Source organism: Stigmatopora nigra, chromosome 10 (genome assembly GCF_051989575.1).
Source record: "Stigmatopora nigra isolate UIUO_SnigA chromosome 10, RoL_Snig_1.1, whole genome shotgun sequence".
Lineage (NCBI taxonomy): Eukaryota > Metazoa > Chordata > Actinopteri > Syngnathiformes > Syngnathidae > Stigmatopora > Stigmatopora nigra.
This window is the reverse complement of record NC_135517.1, coordinates 7,454,243-7,474,755: the sequence shown is the minus strand read 5'-3', so window position 1 is coordinate 7,474,755 and position 20,513 is coordinate 7,454,243. Positions and strand designations below refer to the sequence as shown.

The following is a 20,513-nucleotide window of genomic DNA, read 5'->3' as shown; positions in this document are numbered from 1 at the left end:
AACTATAAAGATTCACAACAAAGTTATGGGAGAAAAGTCATAAACTCAATAATGTGATCCAAGAACTTTGAAGTCCAAAGTAAGTTTTCGAGTGATATCGTCTCACTGTCAATTAGTCTATTTTTAATGATTTATGAACTACATCGTCAAAAGAGGATATGCGGCTAAATAATATCTCTTATTTAATTATTAATGTGATAGAACACAATCCAGAAACAATGAAATACTGCATATGAACAATCCATGTATGAGATGGAGTAGAGTGCAATCTAATGTCTTAAACTAATTAGGGGGGGGGGGGTGTTTTTCTTGGAGAAAGGATTTCATGACTCCTAAAACTGCTTCAATTTCAGTCAGAAAATAAAAATAGCAATCATAATGATTATCATAATAATGCCAATAATACCAATAATAAAAAATAATAATAATAATAATAATAGTATCTCTGCCTTTTCCATTATGCTTACTCATTAAATGTTAACATATTACTTAAAAAAAAGGCCATGAATATTTTTATATTTTACAGGCCTTATAACTGCTGGATCACTGTAAAAAGTTTTACTTCTCAGGGATGGCTCATGTGACATTTATTGACACAGTGTTGCCATCTCTACCAATAATCTTAGATAGAGTAGTTTGATAAAGTGTCTTTTAAAATGACTTCCTTTTATTGCTGCAAAGTCAGCACTACAACCACTGATAGCACCCCATTCATTACAAGTACGCAGTAAAAACGATCACAAAGAGAAATGTGGGTCATTGTAGAAAAATGTTGGGCCAGGGTATATATATATACACACATAGGGAACGACACACACAATATCAAATGCAGGAAAATACTACCATCTTCTGGCGTAAATGGAGTACTGCGCATTGAGACAAAAATGAGCGTGTTTTGTATTGTTTCGTCTTTTAGTGCTACAACCTACATGTAAATATAATAGCAAAGACTTGAATAGACTTCTCTCAATAATTATGAATGCTTACAACGTGATGTTTTTTTGTAAACCAATTATGTCTATATTTCATTTTTTTTTTTACAAATTAAATGATCATTTATTTTATTTCACAGATCTTGAATGTACAGGATTCACATTTACTCAAAACATCACCATAACATATGGAGGTTTCAATAAGAATCAGTAGAGGTCGGCAAAAACATGACAGCACGGTGGCAAAGAAGAAGAAGAAAAGACGAAGAGGAAGTAGTTGTTGAAGTAGTAGTCCATCCATTCGCTCTGCCGTGCGCGCTTGATCAACAATGGCTACACAATTGCCTCAAATAGAGCATCAAACCTTTCAAATTATCCAACTGCTGTTTGCCGAAGATGATGCCGATGATGTTTGCTGCCGGCAGTTCAGCGATCAATTGGAGACCGATGGTCCATTGTCCGAAGGTAAATTTACATTGGAGTTTTCTTTTAATGCTTATTATATAATGTTTAGATTTTTTTCATTTAAATGGGTTAGGGTTACACTATGAGTGAATGCTACAATTTGCACAGAGTCTTAGAGAAATATATAAATAAGTATTTCTTAAAATGAAACTGAAACTGAAAAGCCAGGTGAGCCACAATAATTTGTCCTGGACAATCCGGTCCTCTGTAGGTGCAGGTTTCTGTTCCAACCGATCCGGCACAGATAGTTTAATAAATGATATTTCTGCTGAAACAAAAGGCATCTGATTGCACTTCTAAAATACCAGATTGGTGGAAAGGTTTCCTCTTATGGGTTGGAACGAAAAGCTGCACCCACTGCCGCTCTTTGTGGAATTCATTTCACAGGTCTGATTACCTAGAAATGGGCGTGACCCAGAAAACAATGGACGCACACGACAGTGTTGCCATGTAGGGCGTGTCAAAGTCTCCAGGCGGCAGAGAAATGCATTGGAGGGGTTAATTAATTTTCTCATCTGATTTTCTGAACCGCTTTATCCTCACTAGGCTCACAGGGGGTGCTGGAGCCAATCCTAGCTGACTCCAGGCTAGAGGTGGGGGGGACACCCTGAATTGGTGGCCAGCCAATCGCAGGGCAGGAGACCACTCACACTCCCACTCATACCTGGGGGCAATTTAGAGTGTCCAATCAGCCTATCATGCATGTCTTTGGGGTGTGGGAGGAAACCAGTGCCCCCAGAGAAAAATTCCCCTCAATACCGATGGGGTCATTTTAGTACAGTATCACTGCCGATGCTAGTCGACTATTGTTCTAATGCCCCAGCACCTAAAAAAAAACAGCAATTTAGATTTGAATTTTGTCATTTGAATTTTACCCAATTTTATGTGAATTTATATCTAAACGTCTTTCTTTCAGAGGATTGCTTCGACCCAGTTCCAATAGCGGAGACACTGAAAAGATTGGCAGATTCTATGAATCAGGATGCACAATTTCAAGCTGCCCTATCTGAACTAAAGATTACATTAGGACAAGAGGTACATCCACAAATAAACACACGTATATTTTCCCCTTATTGAATCATGTATATCCACATTTTTTAAGTGCTCTAATCAGATAATTTTCGGAACAAGTCTGGCAATTATTGTATTTTTAAAAATGTAAACGACAGAACAAGTGCAAATAAATAAAAGTGGCCCGTTTGGGTGATATGTCTAATAAATTACAACCTGAACTAAATAAATCAACAACGTTATGGAATGTTAAAAAAATTAAAAAGTGAAACTGCTACTTTTGAACCTTTAGCAGCAATAATCTCAATGGACATGGCAAGTAATTTTCCCAAGTTTCAATTTTTTTTTTTTTTTGCTAGCAATATTGTCATATCCAAATTTTCTACATAGAGCGCATATCTTATCAAAAAGTCAGTCTAAATTGGCATAATATGAAAGCCAAATGGTGTTCACTATCAGCCCTTAATCAGATGACTTTATGTGGACATTATTTTTAAATAAGTAAAACAATGTAAGCTATGTTTTCATGTCTTCTTTTTGATGACTATATGAATCCTGCCCACAGGCTGTAGATGGAGCCTTTGGTCGTGGCGTTGATGCCTTGTTGAAAAACCAGATCTCTCCGAGGGTATCTGATGTGGCCCCGGAAGTAGGGCTCATCAAAGTGTCTATTGCTTTTGGGCTTTATTTAAAGGAATCGTTGCCTGAGCTGAAAACCAAAGTCCAATGTGCTGTGACAACATTCCTCCAGAGCCGTGTTACCCAGTGGGTAAATCAGCAAGGAGGCTGGGTAAGTAGATCTATTATCATCTGAAATGCTTTCACTTCAAATGCACTTTTAGGGTTAAAGTTAAGAATAAAGTAATTTGTGTACCTGTATTTTGGGGGGGGGGGGGGCAAAAATGTCTTGTACTCCACTGTTACACCTGTTTGTTTAGTCCCTTGAGATTAGGCAGTCAGTTCAAAGTAGGAGCCAAAAATATGCCAAATGCATATTGCTTCCAACACATCAGTCTTGACAAGACAAACTTAGAACTATGATGTGATAATGATAAATCAGATTGATGGTCTCCAAAAGTCATCAAATGCCAGCTTTTTTGTAAGAGATAGATAGATAAGAAAAGAAAAACTGCTTTCCAAAGTTTTGGTTTTTACTCAAATGTAACTTTTTTTTAATCATAGGACAAAGCTATGTGAACAAATGTGTTTAGTAGTTAAAATTATTCAATTCTAAATAAAAAAAACATATTTTGTTTGGGAATGGCCTAGTCTGATTTAACATTCCAGTGCAATATTAAGTCATTAAACCCAATATTTGGCTTTTAAATCTAATGATGTCAATAAGGGAATATGTAGTGGCAATGACAGGTTAGTAGCTGTATGACTTTTATTAAAGAATTCATATTAACAACAACTCCAAGGCTCCACAAGATAGCACTGAAGAAATACCAGATAGAACCCAAAGTTGCGCCCAATATGGTTAGTTCGTGTCAATAAGAAGTTATCAATATTGTGTCCATCTATAAATAGCCACTGCTTTTATTAAGTCTGCTATAACTAGGGTGCAAGGAGTCTAATCCATTTCTGTAAGAAGGATTGGTGTTTTAGCGTGTTTCCTCGCTTTCTTTCTTTCAGGAAAAAGTCAGAGAGGACATAGGAAACATTTGATGGACTGTTTGTGGAATAACTTGAAAACCAATGCTGCATCAAGGGAACTTGTAAAGAGCCATTATTTGAACTATTATAACATTCTCAAAATAATAGATGTTAGATGCTGGTTGAAAGTTATTGTTTCAATAGTCAATGTGGGGCACAAATGCTGTGAAATCTAAAATTTGTACACCCTTTCTTTTACTTAAATGTTTTGGCAGTCCAGTACTATTTCATTTACATTTATTGTTGTGTTAATGAAGTACTGTGTTGATGATAATTGTATCGAAATGTATTTTCTAATGCACAATTGTCAAAGTGTCATACCTTTTTGCCAACAGTGTAAAATTTCAGGTGAGTGCCTCATGGAATGTCAGCTTTATATATGAATGGTAAAACTTTCAACCTGTGATTTTCTTTTAAGTATGAAAAACAGATGTTTACATCATTGTGTGTAATATATGCAATGTATGAAATGTAATTTTATTAGGCACAGTTCTTCAAAATGTAGAAAAATGTTTGTTAGTTGAATCCTTCAAAAATAACATTTAATATTCCAGTCAATATCGGACACCAAAGTGCTCTTTGTGATTCCTGTAAACAAATAAAAAATAAAAACGGAATTTTATGACCTGAACTGTCGGGGTGAGTGGACTCAAAGGAAGCACCCATTTAATCTAATCTTCCAGTCAATTGAAATAAAGATGAAACTTGAAAAAAAATATGTCTCCCAGATTTAATATTTCAAACACTGAGGACTGTTACAGTAACACTGTAACCCCCAGGCCACACATCTTCTGTGGCCTCAATTCCCATCATGCCAACAGAAATGTTTTGGTTATTTTCCCAAACCGATACTCGACACGTCTTCAAAATGCCTGAATGTTTTTCCCTCAGCTGTCCTTCTAACCATCTTAAAATCCTGTGCGTTTGAATTAAAACTACTAAGAACCACTCCCCAGTCCATAAGGTGTCATTCAACTTGAATATAATCATTCTAAAAGAGTAATTAAGTTATAAATGTGCTTTGGTTGTGAGAACGTAGATGTAAAACAGATATTTACTTTACTCCTGGCAAAGGGCAAACTATTAAAATAGCTGATGGTGTCCATGTGGTAAACTGTTCTACCCTTGGTATGTGTCTGAAACAGAAGCTTCAGATGCCGTATTACATATGTATATTGGTACTTATATATAACAACAAGTCAACCAAAGAAGTACAATCAGTTAAAATAGGCAACTTTATTTTTCCTTGGGTAGGGTGATTTGCTTTAGATTTATTTTATAAGATCCTCACTTTACTGTATGAGCGTGGTAATTGCAAAATTACGCCACGCCACAGGAGGGCAGTAGTTGTTGGCTGCAACAAAAAAGAACAGCTATTGTGCGTAGGCCAACCAGCTGTTTAAATTTGGCACATGCGCGGTACCTCATTCTTTCAGGAAGCCATTTCACTTCCGGCGGTCGAGACACATGAATCCGAACGAGGTAAGTTCTCTTGCGTTTTACGGTCATAAGTGCGTTTTATCACGCCATCGTGAGACTTATTATTAGTAATCGATTGAGCCCAAAACGCCGGTTAATCTGTTACTTTAATGCCAGCTTCAACACACCGTCCACAATTGAAGTTTGAGATCATTTTCCTCTCCAGGTGTGTGCCGCATCTGACTAGCTATTTTAGCATTAGTGACACGACGACACTTTTCATTTGGCTTTAATCGTATTGTTCGTTTTCTGTCCATTATTCCGTCGTGTAGAAATACTTTTAATCTAATCAAACAAAGTCGAGATGTCAATGTAAGTATAGTTAGTTTGATGGGTAGATGACATCCAGTGGCACGACTTGTGTTGTATGTAAACCGATTTCACACTTAACATTATTGATGCAAAATAGTGATGTCAACTTTCTTATAACTGTTATCGCTACTGTGTATATTTAATCGCCTTATCTGTACTAAACGCCTCAATTTTTAATTGTTCTGATTTCACTCTAAACATTATTGATGCAAAAATAGTTATGTTTACTTTCTTCTGTTATTGCTACTGTGTATATTTAATCACCTTGTCTGATAAAGGGAAAAGAAGAGCTCAACACGGCGCACTAGCTTATTTTCATTTATTAGCTTGATCGTATATTAATAAGTTTTTTTGTCAGATTTATCAGCATGAGTATAGTTAGTTTGATGGGTAGATGCTCTCCTAAATTAATTAAATTAATGTTGGATGTAAAGATAGATTCCACCCACGAGTGCCATTTCCAATTTGTAATTGTTCTGATTTCACACTATAAAAAATATTGATACAAAAATGGTTACGTCAACTTTCTTCTAACTGTTATTGCTACTGTGTATATTTAATCGCCTTGTCTGAAAAGGGAAAAGAATAGCACGTAGCAGTCACTAACTTATTTTCATTCATTATCTTGATTGTATATTATTAAGTTTGTTGTAAGATTTCTCCATTTTGCAATAATAGTTTTGCAACTCCCAACTAGTTTGGTTAAATCAAGTTCTCTCTTTTTAGCATCCGGATGCAGCTCTTCCAGAGTGTCCAGAACACACGCCCTCGAGGTTAAAGGAGAGGAGATTGGGCCAGATCAAGGTAAAATGAATTCCAAAGAAAACATTAAGCCTTTTTGGTGAATCTTAATTCTTTATATTAAGTTTTGTTTTCTTCTTTGTACACATCAGGTCCATGTCACTTGTGACTTATCTGCACTTCAGAGATGACTGGCAGGCTTCTCAAAGGTTAACGTATTTGTTTCTTGCAAAGTATCCAAGTCTTCATCCAAACTAAATAAAAGCTTTAAATATTATAATCTTGTGGAACTCCATGATGTGATATCTGATCTTTATGGTGAGGTTTCACTGAACATAAGTTGGTGTTGTGACCTCTTATATCGGTAAAGTCCACAAGGATATTATTAAAGATTAGAAACTTCATTTGTTAAAGTAGATTTTTCTTAAGTCAATTTCCCAAGTACAAGACTAGTGTTTATTCTTTCTTCAAGTGTTTACTCCCCTTGGTTTAAAAAAAAAAATCCTAAATATATATTGTTTCTCCAGCTTTATAAAAAAAATATTCAAAGTGTTAACTGGTCCAACTTTCTTTTAAAATATGGTTTATTCCTTCAGCTATGAAAAAAATGTTAAATTCCCCTTGGTTTTAAAAAAAATTAAATCCTAAATATTATTTCTCCAGCTTTTTAAAAAAATATTCCAAATGTTAACTGCTAAAAGTTTATTTCTCCAGCTTTTTGAAAAAAAAAAAATCTAAATGTTTATTGCTCCAACTTTTTAAAAAATGATATATACTAAATCTATATACCCCCAATTTTTGGATATTCAATTTATTCTCCCAGCTTTTTTACCTACAGATTCCACCATCTTTTTTTTTCAATTTTTTTGCCTAAGTGTTTATCCCCCCAGCTTTTTAAAAAAATATTCTAAGTGTTTATTGCCCTTTTTTTGTTCATTTTTTTTCTAAGTGTTTATTGCCCTTTTTTTGTTCATTTTTTTTTCTAAGTGTTTATTGCCCTTTTTTTGTTCATTTTTTTTCTAAGTGTTTATTGCCCTTTTTTTGTTCATTATTTTTATTTTTTTTTTTTCTAAGTGTTTTTTCCAAATTTAAAATGTTTATTTGTAAATAAAATATTTTAACTTTGATTGTGACTTGCATCTTTTGTTAAAGACAAAACACATGCATACATTTAAAAGCTTTTATTTTGAAAAACTTGAACAAAATAAAGTAATTCCTCCAGTCACCAGCAGGAAATCCAGGAAATAGAAGCTCCAGCTTTTATTTTGAAAAAGTTTGTAGATTGGTTCCCGTTGGTGGTCCAGCATCGTAAAAAATCGAATCTTCTCCACCCTCTGGTGGAGAAGATTCGAAAATTGAAAAAGGGGGGTTAGTACACAGTTAGTTCAAAAAACAATGAGAAGGGCTCACCTTTTATTTTGAAAAACTTGAAGTAGTTCTTCCTGTCACCAGCAGGAAATAAAAGCTCCAGCTTTTATTTTGAAAAAGTTTGTAGATTGGTTCCCGTTGGTGGTCCAGCATCGTAAAAAATCGAATCTTCTCCACCCTCTGGTGGAGAAGATTCGAAAATTGAAAAAGGGGGGTTAGTACACAGTTAGTTCAAAAAACAATGAGAAGGGCTCACCTTTTATTTTGAAAAAATGAAGTAGTTCCTCCTGTCACCAGCAGGAAATCCAGAAAATAAAAGCTCCAGCTTTTATTTTGAAAAAGTTTGTAGATTGGTTCCCGTTGGTGGTCCAGCATCGTAAAAAATCGAATCTTCTCCACCCTCTGGTGGAGAAGATTCGAAAATTGAAAAAGGGGGGTTAGTACACAGTTAGTTCAAAAAACAATGAGAAGGGCTCACCTTTTATTTTGAAAAAATGAAGTAGTTCCTCCTGTCACCAGCAGGAAATCCAGAAAATAAAAGCTCCAGCTTTTATTTTGAAAAAGTTTGTAGATTGGTTCCCGTTGGTGGTCCAGCATCGTAAAAAATCGAATCTTCTCCACCCTCTGGTGGAGAAGATTCGAAAATTGAAAAAGGGGGGTTAGTACACAGTTAGTTCAAAAAACAATGAGAAGGGCTCACCTTTTATTTTGAAAAAATGAAGTAGTTCCTCCTGTCACCAGCAGGAAATCCAGAAAATAAAAGCTCCAGCTTTTATTTTGAAAAAGTTTGTAGATTGGTTCCCGTTGGTGGTCCAGCATCGTAAAAAATTGAATCTTCTCCACCCCCTGGTGGAATTCTGGAAAACAAAAAAAAGGGGTTAAGGCACAAAGTTAGTTAAAAAACCAATGAGAAGGGCTTACCTTTTATTTTGAAAAATGTCAAACTGGTACACGATCCAGCAGAGAAAAAATTAAGGCATCTGAGACTATCTGTTCAATGGTGGAATTCTGTAAAACAAGAAGGGGTCAATACATGAAGTTTAGGACAACTTTTATTTTGAAAAATGCATAGATCAGTGCTGGCTATTACACCAACACCAGTCTATGCATTTTTTTCAAAATAAAAGGCAAGACCTTGGAAATGGTTGAGTAAAAAATATATTCACAAGGGCTTATCTTGAAAAAATGCATAGATCAGTGCTGGATGTTACACCAGAATTAATCTACATTTTTTTCAAAATAAAAGGCAAGACCTTGCGAATGTTTTTTAACTTAACCATTTGCAAGTGAGATTTTACCAGAATCAGGCAGTGGTGTAGTCCATCTCGACTTGGGTGGAATTCTGGAAACAAAAAAAAAGGGTCAATATACAAAGTTAAGTAAAAAAAAACATTTGCAATGTCTCAACTTTTATCTTGAAAAAATGCATAGATCAGTGCTGGATGTTACACCAGAATCAATCTATGCATTTGTGTAAAAATACATTCGCAAGGAAGGTTTTACCAGAATTGGGGAAATCTTTTATTTTGAAAAAACATTTGGGGCTAAATACTTTTGCCTCGAGTTTTTCAGTCAATCATTTAAAATCTATTCATTCTTAAAATGCTTGTTTTTCTCTTCTTACACCAAGAAAAAAAGTTTTTACCGTACGCGAGTCAAAAATGACCCCTGCACTATGGTTGAATAAATGCCTCACTTATATTTTGTCAAAACCACATTTAAAACTTAAAGTTAAAAGATCCAAGCCCTGAGGTCTTTAAGAAAGTTAATGGGGTAAAAGTACATGATTGTTTTAATCCATCAAATATTAGCAGTTCCACTACATGGCAGATTATTTATTTAAAATGTGAAAAGCCACATTGAAACTCACAAGCAAAAGCTACTTCTCTATTTGCCACTATAGTATTTATTTTAAAAATTAAATTCAATATGCATAAACCTACTTTAAATTTTTCCTTTATCGCAACATGTCCGGTCTACATTAACCAATTAACCTACATTAACAAATTAATAATTAAGGGATTACCGTTTAGCCTAGAGGTCTTTGAGAAAATTAAGGGGCTAAAATTATATAATTTATTTAAGTGCTCAGTGCCACTGCATGGCAGACTACTTTTTTAAATTCAGAAAAATGTGAAAAGCCACATTGAAACTCAAGCAGAAGCTACTCTTCACTTGCCACTATAGTATGTTTTTTTTAAATTAAATTCAATAGGGATGACCCTAATTTAAATTTTTCCTTTATAGCAGCCATGTCTTTTCTACATTAACCACGATAATCGAGGGATTACTGTTTAACCCTGAGGTCTTAAAGAAAGCTAAGGAGCTAAAATTATATTATTTATTTAAGTGCCTAGTGCCACTACATGGCATATTACTTTTTTAAAATGTGAAAAGCCACACTGAAACTCAAGCGGAAGCTACCCCACTTGCCACTATAGTATTTTTTAAATTAAATTCAATTGGGTTGACCCTACTTTGCGGTTTTTCCATTTATCACGGTCCACATTAACCGCGATAATCGAGGGATTACTGTTAATTCCTTTCGCATCCACTAATGCATTTGTGTGGGTGACATCCACAGATTTTTGCAATTAAAAAAACGCAAAGTCATTTAGTGATTTCATTCAAAATTGGACGAAAAACGAGCCAATTGCGCAAATCCTTAAATACTGAAAGCTGACGTCTAAATGTTAAACGGGGAAAATCGGAACTATTTAAAAATGACCCACTTGGTTATGGCGTCGACGAGTTGATCCTTTCTGGTCGTTTCGGCCACATTCTTGATGTTTCCCAGCAGTCAGTGGTGCTCGTTGAGGGACTGAAACACACAAAGGAATGATTAGTTTTAAAACAAAGAGCGATCGGTAACGCAATGCAGCCAATTTGTTTGCAAACATTTTGCCCTCATGGCTGTATCACGCTAACGGAGCATGCTACCGTCAACGATCACTCTTAAGATGAGAACCGGGGCTTCGAAATCCCCAAACGACGACATACAACATGTGCAGCAACGTCTTGTGAGAAGTTTGTCAGCCATTCTTCGTCAAATCGTCAGCTCTGAGCAGCTCTGCAGTACACGCCCGTGCAGTCTCAATCGCCATTTTGCTGGATGACATCGACTATTTGAACTCTCACCTCGGCCACGCCCATTAAACATAGAAAAACACAAAATAGAAATTGTTTTCATAATAACGTGCATTAGTCAGTGTGTGTGTGTATGTAAAAGGTTATATTCCGAACGTTTTATCCAAGGAAATTGGGTGAAACACTTAGTCAGTTTTTGGACAAAATGATTCATCCACCACTGAATACTTATTCAGTTAAACACACACACTAATACTTACCTGAACAATTGTGGGAAAATATTTGCCTGCACTGGGAATTGAACCAGGGACCGAAGAGTTGGCAAACTGATGACTTACCCACTGGGCCACCACCCTGTGAGAGAAAATATTAGTACTAGTAGTTTTACCTTTTTCATTTACCTGATGACTTGGTGAAAAAAACATTGCAAACACTAGGATTTGAACCCAGAACCAAAGAGAAAGGAGACTGATGACTGGGCCACCACTCTTCAACATTCATCTTTAGTACTTGTTGTTTTGTCTACTTTCTTTACCTGAATAATAGTGGGAAAATCTTTGCAAGCATTAGGATTTGAACCCAGGACCTAAGAGTTAGCAGACTGATGACTTAACCACTGAGCCGACAACCTCTGTGAGTTTGTGGTAGTATCTGAAATTTTACCTCTTTCATTTACCTGAATAATAGTAGGAAAATCTTTGCAGGCACTAGGACTTGAACCCTGGACCACAGAGGTGGGAGACTGATGACTTAACCACTGATCCACCACCCTCTGAGTGTATGTGGTAGTATCTGCAGTTTTACCTCTTTCATTTACCTGAATAATAATGGGAAAATCTTTACAAGCACTAGGATTTGAACCCAAGACCAAAGAGGTAGAAAACTGATGACTGATCCACTGGGCCACCACTCTACATGACTATGCAGTAGTATTTGTTGTTTTGTCTCTTTCCACTCCCGGATCATACTTAGTACTTTATGGTACCTTCAAGTGGGAAAAGTTAGGTAAGCAGAGCAAAGCAGGATTTGAACCCAGGTCCACAGAGGTGGGAGGCCAATGACTGATTCACTGGACCAAAGGTTCCACAAAGTATGCAGTAGTATTTATTGTTTTGTCTGTTACAACTGTATTGTTTTCATGACATTAAAGTGACAGTAATGCAATGTTGTAATATAATCATTCATCTTTCACTGGATTAAATTTGCCTGTACTAAAACTTTTGAATAGTTAATACATCTATGGTCAGTGTCTATCTTTAATAGTAAGCACTGGTACAGTACAGAATAATCACACTGCACATAGGTCTCATGATATTTAATTATGAGAAAAATAACTTTTCTCAGTGACCAATACTAATGTTTATTTACTCAAATGCAGGGTAACTGGCATCCTTTATAAGCATAAATATTTATGGGGGGAGGCTACAAATACATTATTGTATGATTAGATTGTTATTGTGTGACATTTTCCGCAAACCATATGTAATGTTCCAATACAGAAATACAGTTACACCAGAAATGATGAATATTCCCCAAAAAATCAGTTTAAACAATATCCAATGAACGGGTTCCATTAAGGTGGAAATGACAGCATGCATAAAATTGCAAGACACTAATGCCCCTTTTTCAATTTTAGATAAAATTATTCATTTTCATTCTGTGTAAAAGGAATCCAATCTTGTTATACCGTTTCATATTTTTTCATAATCTGGATCATTTATGCTTTTCCAAAAGAATAAATTTGCCCATATTTGTCATCTCAAATATCCCTTCTGTCTCTTTACTTTCACATTAGTCCAATCTGCTCAGTAACAAAAAAAAGTGCACACACAAAGTGGTCTCCTGAAATTCCTAACTTATTTTGTGGGAGACAGTGACATTGTATTTCTTACAACAATGGAAAAACATTGTATTGCAGTTCACAAATGTATTACCTGAAAGAGTCTATAGTGATGTTTTCCAAATCATCTAGAACAATATGATGGTTCTGGACAGCTTGCTGATGAGTTGATCATATGATTCAGGTGTGGTAGAGGAGCAAGATATGCAAAAGTGGGCCTCTAGAGGGCCGGACTTGGCCACGCCTACTATAAAAGCATGTGAATGATGGGAAACTGAGTCATTGTGACATGAGCACAGCTCACCCAACTACATTGCATCATTTACTGTTCACTTATGCATTTTCCCCTCATCCCAGTGTCTCTCAAAGCATCTGCTCGTCTCATATAAATGTTTTTCCCTCCTTACTTGTAATGTCTATGTCACTTCCTATTGTTCATACACATAAATGTGCCTCACCGGTTTAATTGTTGGGAAAAAAATATTCAGTTACTAAGAAGAGTGTAAACTACTGTTTTAAGCCCCTTATCCGATATGACATCACCAAGTTGTGGTGCACGTCGAGACATAAATAAAAACATTCCCCTTTGAGTCACTCTGATTTGTCAATTTATCCTCATAAGGACAGTTCTCAGAGGGGATAGGTCCACAGTAGAACCCTTTAAATAAGGTCCATTTGTAATCCCTAGAGTTTTGAACAAAAAAATCCTCATTACGACAGTGAAAAACACTGGAGTGAGACAATATATATTATACACGTGTCTTGTGAAAGATCATACATCATCATCGTCATCGTAATCTTCATTGTGCTTTTGCCTCCTGGTAGTGTTCTGTATTCTCCGACTTCCATTCTGAGGAAGCTGAGCAACAGGATCTCGACAAAGGACGTACTGATGCCAAATTTTCCAAAAGGCAGTGCGGAATTTCTTAATGCGGAAAGCATATACGATGGGATTGACAGCAGAGTTGCCGTGGGTTAGGAGGATGGCAATGAAAATGAGGAATGCTGGTTTGTCACACTTGGGGCAAAAGAGTGTGATGCAGTTGAGGATGTGAAGTGGGAGCCAGCTAACAGCGAAGAGTAATAGAACAAGAGCCAAGGATTTGGCAAGCTTGAGCTCTTTGCCAAAGTAATGACTGGGGTCTACATGGCTCACTGTCACCTGCATAAAGACAAAGCATACAATACAATGTCAGCATATCGGGAGGAGATACAGTTTTACGCATTTATAAGACCGCATGAGTTAAAAGAGAGAAAAGAATATCAAAATTGTCAGTGCTGTCTTTTTTTTCACATATTTGAAATATCTATTATGTACCTATATAGTGTAGTTCAAGAAAATTCCTTTAATCTAAGGGCAAGAAAATAATGATATATAGAATGAATTATAATTCAGCCCCCAATAAATAAAGTTTAATCTAATGTAATCCAATCTAATATAAACCATACTTAAATCTGATATACATAAATGTTGACGTCAACTAACTAATGAATAAAATACATAACAAAATAATTTTCGAATGATTTAAAATTCAGTATTTTCACATTATCCATGAACTTTTTTTAATCAATACATTCAAAACAATACTTGTAATATCATGTATATATAAGGGAAAGCAAAAAATCTATGTCTATTCAAGAATGGGTCATCCCTTTAATCATCTGTAAAATGTCTATTTTCTTCTGTAATACTGTAAGGTTACAACAAAATCATTTTCTGCCTCTTTACGCATGGAAAGGATGTGCTTACCTTCTTGTTGAGCTGTTTATGAATCATATAGAAAATCTCCACATAGATGAGCAGCATGAGGACTAGAGGCGGGAGCACCCAACCAAAGAAGTTGAAGTAGACCATGTAGTCCATGCTGATGACCGTCTCAAACCGGCACTCCACCACAAGATCGTCACTCACAAGGGAGCCATTTTCACGTAGATGCCGTAAGTTATTCCATCCGAACATAGGTGTGAGGCCCACTAGGAAAGACACTAGCCAACACAGCAACACTGCCAAACCGGCCCGCTGAGAAGTCACTACTCGCTTGTAGCTGTAGTAAAAAATGAGAATGGCAAGGTGTTTTCATGTCTTATTGTCTTGGGTAGTTCATTCGAATTAATAGCACATCACGGTAAGCTAAGGTGTACTTGTAGCGATAATCAAACAGATCAGCGGCACTTTAAATAGTGGCTGCTGTGTGACAACTCACAGATAACATGAGTTTGTTTGCGAGTATTTCAATTTGAACATAGGCAGACACCCAGTTAGAATTTTAAATCAGGTGTGTATGACTATATTATCTCCATTTTACTTCCCTTTTAAAAATATTCAATTGTTCCACAGGTAAAAGTTCTTGGTCACATTCAAGGTGAAAAAAAGGGTTAGAAATATATCAGTCTCATTTTTCTTATATACACCTATATTTCAAAATACCTGGATACACAATACACAATACAAGGGTGTTTTATCCATTGTAAATGCTGAATGAAAAAGGCAAACAAACCTTGCAGCAACCATGGAAAATGGAATGTGCAGACATTCTCAAAATGATTTCAGTTGGTGTTTTTGTGTCAGTTTCCAGTAGGAGAAATTATGTAATGCAACAAGCGTGAACCTATTGACCAATCATGCATCCTTTGTTCTGATTATTCCAGCCCTATTGTTCCTCATGATTTTTTTACGGGGTGGCATTGTTAACATTTTGTAAAATTTAAGCCACATTGAGTTAAAATGTTCTGTTGCATTTCATGATAACTTGTAGTTCCTCCTCCCCATGTCTGTGCAAGCAATGTTTCCTGTTAAGTAGTTTTAGTACACTGTCAAGTTGTAGTTTTGGCACTAAGCCATTCACAAAACTCATGCAGACCTAAAAGTCTTTCTGAATTTAACACCTAAAAAGGTTCCATATTTTAGTAATTATTCATTTATTTATTTTATTCACCAGTATTATACAGAAGTCTAGGTTTCAGTCCCAGGTCGTTTCTCTCTGTGTGGAGCTTGCATGTTCTCCCCGGGCTTGCGTGGGTTTACTCTGGGTACTCCGGTTTCCTCCCACATCCCAAAAACATGCAAAGTAGACTGGTTGAACACTCTAAATTGCCCATAGATATGAGTGTGAGCCTGAATGGTAATATATCTCCTTGTGCCCTGTGATTGACTGGCTGTCGATTCAAGGTGTGCCCCGAATGGTGCCCATAGTGAGCTAAAATAGGCTCCAGCACCCCCCGCGACCCTTGTTTGCATAAGTGGTTCAGAAAATGTTTGGAGGAATTTCTAAAACTTCCTTTAAAGCAGCAATTATGCACTCAAGTTCCATATCAGATTGACTTTCAGATGCCACCGAGATGATAACCCACATCCATGTTGCCTTGACAACTAATTGCAAGATACCTGCCATGTTCTCATTGCAAACAACACTTAACATGTACGTAATCGGAGTAAAGGACGCGATGGAATAAAATACATTTAAAAAAAAAAGCTTGTGTCGCTCAGTGAATAAAATGCACCCGTGAAGTGTCGTCCTACCTCATGGGAATTTTGACCCTCAGATAGCGGTCGATGGCGATGGCCAGCAGGGCCAGGATGGAACTTTGCGTGAGGACGAGCACCGTGCATGCGACCATTAGACAACTGTAGAAGTGCGTCTCCAGTCCGATACTAATAGTAATGGCGAGGGGGATCACGAGAGCCCCCACCGCAATGTCAGCCAAGGCTAGCGAGACGATGAAACAAAACGTGGTGTCCCGTAGCGAGCGGTTGATGCGAACGGCCCACACCACCATCACATTCCCGATCACCGACGAGACGGCGATCAGCAACTCCATGCCGGTGTAGACAACCCAAGACATGTCGGGGGAGGAGGAGGGAGAGTGCGTGTCGCCCCAACACTTTCCACCTCACTCCGGTAACTGAAGAAATCCTTTTTGTCCCCCCGAGGCGTCCGCTGGAATCAATCGACTTTCTTCTCTCTTTCTCCAGAACGCCATATGCGAAAGTTGCTCCACGCATTCCACGAGGCGCTGTTGGAAGACACTGAGGGTACCCTACACGCCCCCCTCCTGGATCTACACTAACTGAATGAGTCACAAAGCCCCATTTGACAAAAGGAGGAGGAGAAATTATTCATCACCCGCCAGAAAATTGCAATATAAACTCTTGGAGGGTTTTAACCGCTTCCTAAATCTTGTGTAAACGTGAGTCATTTTCAATCTCGTTTTATCATGCTTGGAAATCGTCAAGCAATCGTTTACGTCTCTTCATATGATTAAGTCTCAAGCTCGTGGTATTAATAAAGTATACTAATACGACACTGGAATTGAAGAAATTGTTATTGATTTTCCTTGAGGAGTTTTTCCTCAATTCACATGTGTCAAACTTAAGGCCGGAGGGCGTGGTGACATTATTTGATGTGGCCCAATAAAGCAAATAATACGAGTATATAAAAAAAAAACTATTTTTAAACATATTAGGAATGTATCAATGCCCATTTTTTTAAATAAACTGAAAAAGTAAAACCTTCAAATGTTCAATGTGCGTGTTCTCATTGATTCATTCATTTTCTGAGCCACTTAATGCTCATTAGCCAATCATACATGCCTTTGGTATGTGGGCAGAAACCAGAGTACCTGGAGAAAACGCCCACAAGTGAACTGACCTAGATTTGAACCCACAACCCCAGAGCTGTGAGGCCAACACGCTAACCACTCATCTTCCGGGCAGCCGCCTATGCACTGGCAAAACCACAAGAGACAAGAAAAATAAATGAAGTCTGGTCTGACCAAGTCAATCTGTGCTTGTGTAAACCCTAGACAGTGCCACCCACCCTCTGTAATTAAAATTTGAGATGCTATTAATAGACTCTATTTTTCATTCCAACTTTAACCACACTGGTTTTGGCCAAACATTTCAATTTCCTTTTTAACGGAACCAATGCTGAAAACACATTTGTTCCAAAAGTATTCACGCACTGAGGTTTTTACAATTGAATATTATATGAATATCTGCACAGATGGCTCACTACAAGAAATTGCGCATAATGGAGAGAGTTGTCAGAGCCATCTTGGCACCTCGGTGCGATTTCATGGGCACTATTATTGTGAATTCACGATTAGCATCTCAGCAAGAGACAAGCTATCGCATCTTTAGCTTTGCGGCTGCTCTATGGGTTTGTGCTGTAGAAGTGACAATGAGCCTCCTTTCCCTCACCTTGAGTGTCATCTGAATGATTGATGTGTGTCTGCCTGCTCAGTAATTTCTCAGGAACTCCTTCCTTACTCTTCACGCACACAAGATTACATCCCTCCAGCGTGTTGATGACATTAATCAAGGGAGTTTGTGACTTGTTTGCTTTATAGCATCCAAATCATGGATTATCATTCAAGTCTTATAATTGCATTAAATCAAAAATTGATGAGGGTGGCCCAGTGGAGTAAGTGATCAGTACATTAGCCTCACAGCTCTGGGGTCCTGGGTTCAAGTCCAGGTTGGTACACCTATGTGGAGTTTATATGTTCTCCCTGAGCCTGTGTGGTTTTCCTTGCAGTACTCTGGTTTCCTCCCTTAGTCTCATTATACAGGCAAATTTGCACAATTAAAACAGTTCATTTAAAAATGTTAATAAAGCTGTTTTCATTACTGCATTCTTTTCATTACTGAACTCAGATGACACATGTTACCATTGTAACCCTTTAGTTATAGAGTATTAAAATAACAATTTAATTGACTGCATGCTGCCTGTTCGCAGGGGCTTTTAAAAATTTTCCAACATGACTGCCTAAAATTGGGATAAATCGATGCAGGTACAGGGTTTTTTTCCACAGTGCCCCCTTTTTTTTGTCGAGGCCTGTCAGCACGCATTTGTCTCCACGATCAGCACTATAAATGATAATGGCCCATGCTGGGAATTCAGTGTTCGACTGCAATTTCAGTTGATACATCATATCGTCTCCTGAGACATGCAACTAGAAACTTTATTGGGTTGTCTTCTCATTCCAATGCATGAGGCTAAAAACATAAATGACAAGAATTTCTAATAAAGAACACTGGTTGGATACATTGCCGCCCTGGATTTTGGTTCAACCCAAATCATTCCATTTTAGACACTTTTTGCACCGATTTTGGTAGCTTGTGACCATTTGAACTCTCAGCAAAGTTACCTAACAGTTAATTGTCAAGTGTTTCTTTTGGAAAACCTCCTTGTGTTCGTACACAGGCTCTTTCAGCAACAATAATCTATTAAATTTAGGTTGTCTAATTGCAGATTTTAATCTGGTTTTGATCTCCTAAAAGGGCTATCTTGGTCTAAACTCTCTAGTTTCATTCCTTGAACTGTCCAATCAAAACCAAGGATAAGGGGGAGACTATTTCTTGGTTTATATATCTTGTATTGTCAGTTAAATCATTAAAAAAAATCAATAGGAGAAGCTTCTTTTTGAAGCGGTCATGCTAATCACTCCATTTGTTGTACTGAAAATACATTTTGCTACTACTTAGAAAATGGTGGTCCAGTGGTGGAGTGGTTTGCAAGGCCATCTGTTTTTCCCCTTTATTTCATAATGTCACAAATGATTAAGTGATGATTACCACACATTCAATTTTATGCAAAAAAGTTAATGATCATAGCTTCATATTTCCAAGAAATTAGATTGATTTTTGTATTTAAACAATCATAATAGTGATGCTTTTATATCAATGATCCTTCAAGGCATACAATGGTTGCTTTGGGGCCAATTTCAAAGATGTGTGGTGGCTGCAGAAACGTGATAATTTTGGGGGAGAGTGAGAACACACAGCTGCTCATCAATCCTCTGCAGCCTTTCACAAATGAAGGGATGTTTCGACAATTTCCCCTGCTGGGAAGAGGCGAGCATCACAAGGACTTCATTTGCACACAAGAACGTGAGTAAAGATGAAAAATGCCTTGTTCTAAAGGCTACATGGTAAATATCCTAAGGGAAGAACAAAATAAATGTTGCCAGTTATGCCAAATGTTTATTCCAGTCCCCTGCCAAAATAGTGACTACACCTGCATCATTTAATGTGTTGCTGTTTGCAGTACTGTAGAAGTTTTAGATATCTTAACTCAAAGGAACTACTCAGGACACCACCACAAAGTCTTTTTTTTTAAACTAAAAATAGCCTCATTATACATGGTAATTTTTTGATCGATTAAAACCTTTACAATACATGATGTATGTTTTTTTTACATGATAAAATGTGTTCCTAGAGGACACACAGGAGAAAAAAAATAGAGCAAACGATCAGCGAACATGTGCTTTCGAACGTATCAAATGACAGCATGCCTATGGTGACTGATAATCCTTTTACTTCCAGTGGGACTGAGCAATTCGAGAAAAAAAATGTTATTCATCTTCATGCAGCGACCATCGAACTTGTTGCTAAAGTGTGTGGGGGGAAAAGAATTTACCAGCAAAGGAGGAAATGTTGAGTTACCTTATGGAAAAATGTATTGGTGTATGTTAATTCATAATATACTCATCAATACCGTTCAAATAATATTTTTTTGTGTTATATGGGCATTGGTGTAAATCTTTTTTTTTCCCTGTACCACATTTCTTGCCTATTTTGATCTTATCATCTGTGCAGCATTTTTTGGGGGGAAAAAATA

At 36.9% G+C, this 20,513-nt stretch overlaps 2 protein-coding genes and 1 long non-coding RNA gene across 4 annotated transcripts; 2 read left to right on the top strand and 1 right to left on the bottom strand.

Annotated features, from left to right (window-relative positions):
* The first annotated feature begins 1,185 nt into the window (after positions 1–1,185).
* Positions 1,186–4,689, top strand: LOC144203202 (uncharacterized). The gene is made up of 4 exons (XM_077726560.1): positions 1,186–1,397; positions 2,314–2,432; positions 2,974–3,198; positions 4,044–4,689. The coding sequence occupies exons 1-4, from the start codon at positions 1,262–1,264 to the stop codon at positions 4,074–4,076; spliced, it is 513 nt and encodes a 170-aa protein (XP_077582686.1). The 5' UTR covers positions 1,186–1,261; the 3' UTR covers positions 4,077–4,689.
* A 791-nt stretch (positions 4,690–5,480) lies between these two features.
* LOC144203310 (uncharacterized) lies at positions 5,481–6,876 on the top strand. Its single transcript, XR_013327658.1, has 3 exons — positions 5,481–5,546; positions 6,582–6,659; positions 6,749–6,876. It is a non-coding gene; the product is annotated as an uncharacterized LOC144203310 (long non-coding RNA).
* An 886-nt stretch (positions 6,877–7,762) lies between these two features.
* On the bottom strand, positions 7,763–16,952 carry LOC144203388 (adenosine receptor A1-like). Of its 2 annotated transcripts, none has more exons than XM_077726791.1 (12): positions 16,412–16,952; positions 14,642–14,936; positions 12,986–14,053; positions 10,965–11,405; positions 10,697–10,785; positions 9,263–9,306; positions 8,886–8,972; positions 8,665–8,821; positions 8,443–8,588; positions 8,221–8,366; positions 8,007–8,144; positions 7,763–7,930 (listed from the first exon to the last, which is right to left on the bottom strand). In XM_077726791.1, exons 1-3 carry the CDS (start codon positions 16,732–16,734, stop codon positions 13,664–13,666), a joined length of 1,008 nt encoding a protein of 335 aa, XP_077582917.1. In that variant the 5' UTR covers positions 16,735–16,952; the 3' UTR covers positions 7,763–7,930; positions 8,007–8,144; positions 8,221–8,366; positions 8,443–8,588; positions 8,665–8,821; positions 8,886–8,972; positions 9,263–9,306; positions 10,697–10,785; positions 10,965–11,405; positions 12,986–13,663. The 2 variants fall into 2 exon arrangements, with proteins under 2 accessions (XP_077582917.1, XP_077582918.1); XM_077726792.1 differs by having other exon boundaries at positions 8,886–8,954.
* Positions 16,953–20,513: the final 3,561 nt, after the last annotated feature.

Bases quoted from the DNA above. Each gene is read 5' to 3' on its own strand.
- LOC144203202 (XM_077726560.1), top strand. From the start codon at position 1,262: ATGGCTACACAATTGCCTCAAATAGAGCATCAAACCTTTCAAATTATC. The intron at 2,433-2,973 runs GTACATCCACAA...TCCTGCCCACAG, and splicing joins AGATTACATTAGGACAAGAG to GCTGTAGATGGAGCCTTTGG. The intron at 3,199-4,043 runs GTAAGTAGATCT...TCTTTCTTTCAG, and splicing joins TAAATCAGCAAGGAGGCTGG to GAAAAAGTCAGAGAGGACAT.
- LOC144203388 (XM_077726791.1), bottom strand. From the start codon at position 16,734: ATGTCTTGGGTTGTCTACACCGGCATGGAGTTGCTGATCGCCGTCTCG. The intron at 14,937-16,411 runs GTAGGACGACAC...TTTTTACTACAG, and splicing joins AGGGTCAAAATTCCCATGAG to CTACAAGCGAGTAGTGACTT. The intron at 14,054-14,641 runs GTAAGCACATCC...GTCTTTATGCAG, and splicing joins ATAAACAGCTCAACAAGAAG to GTGACAGTGAGCCATGTAGA.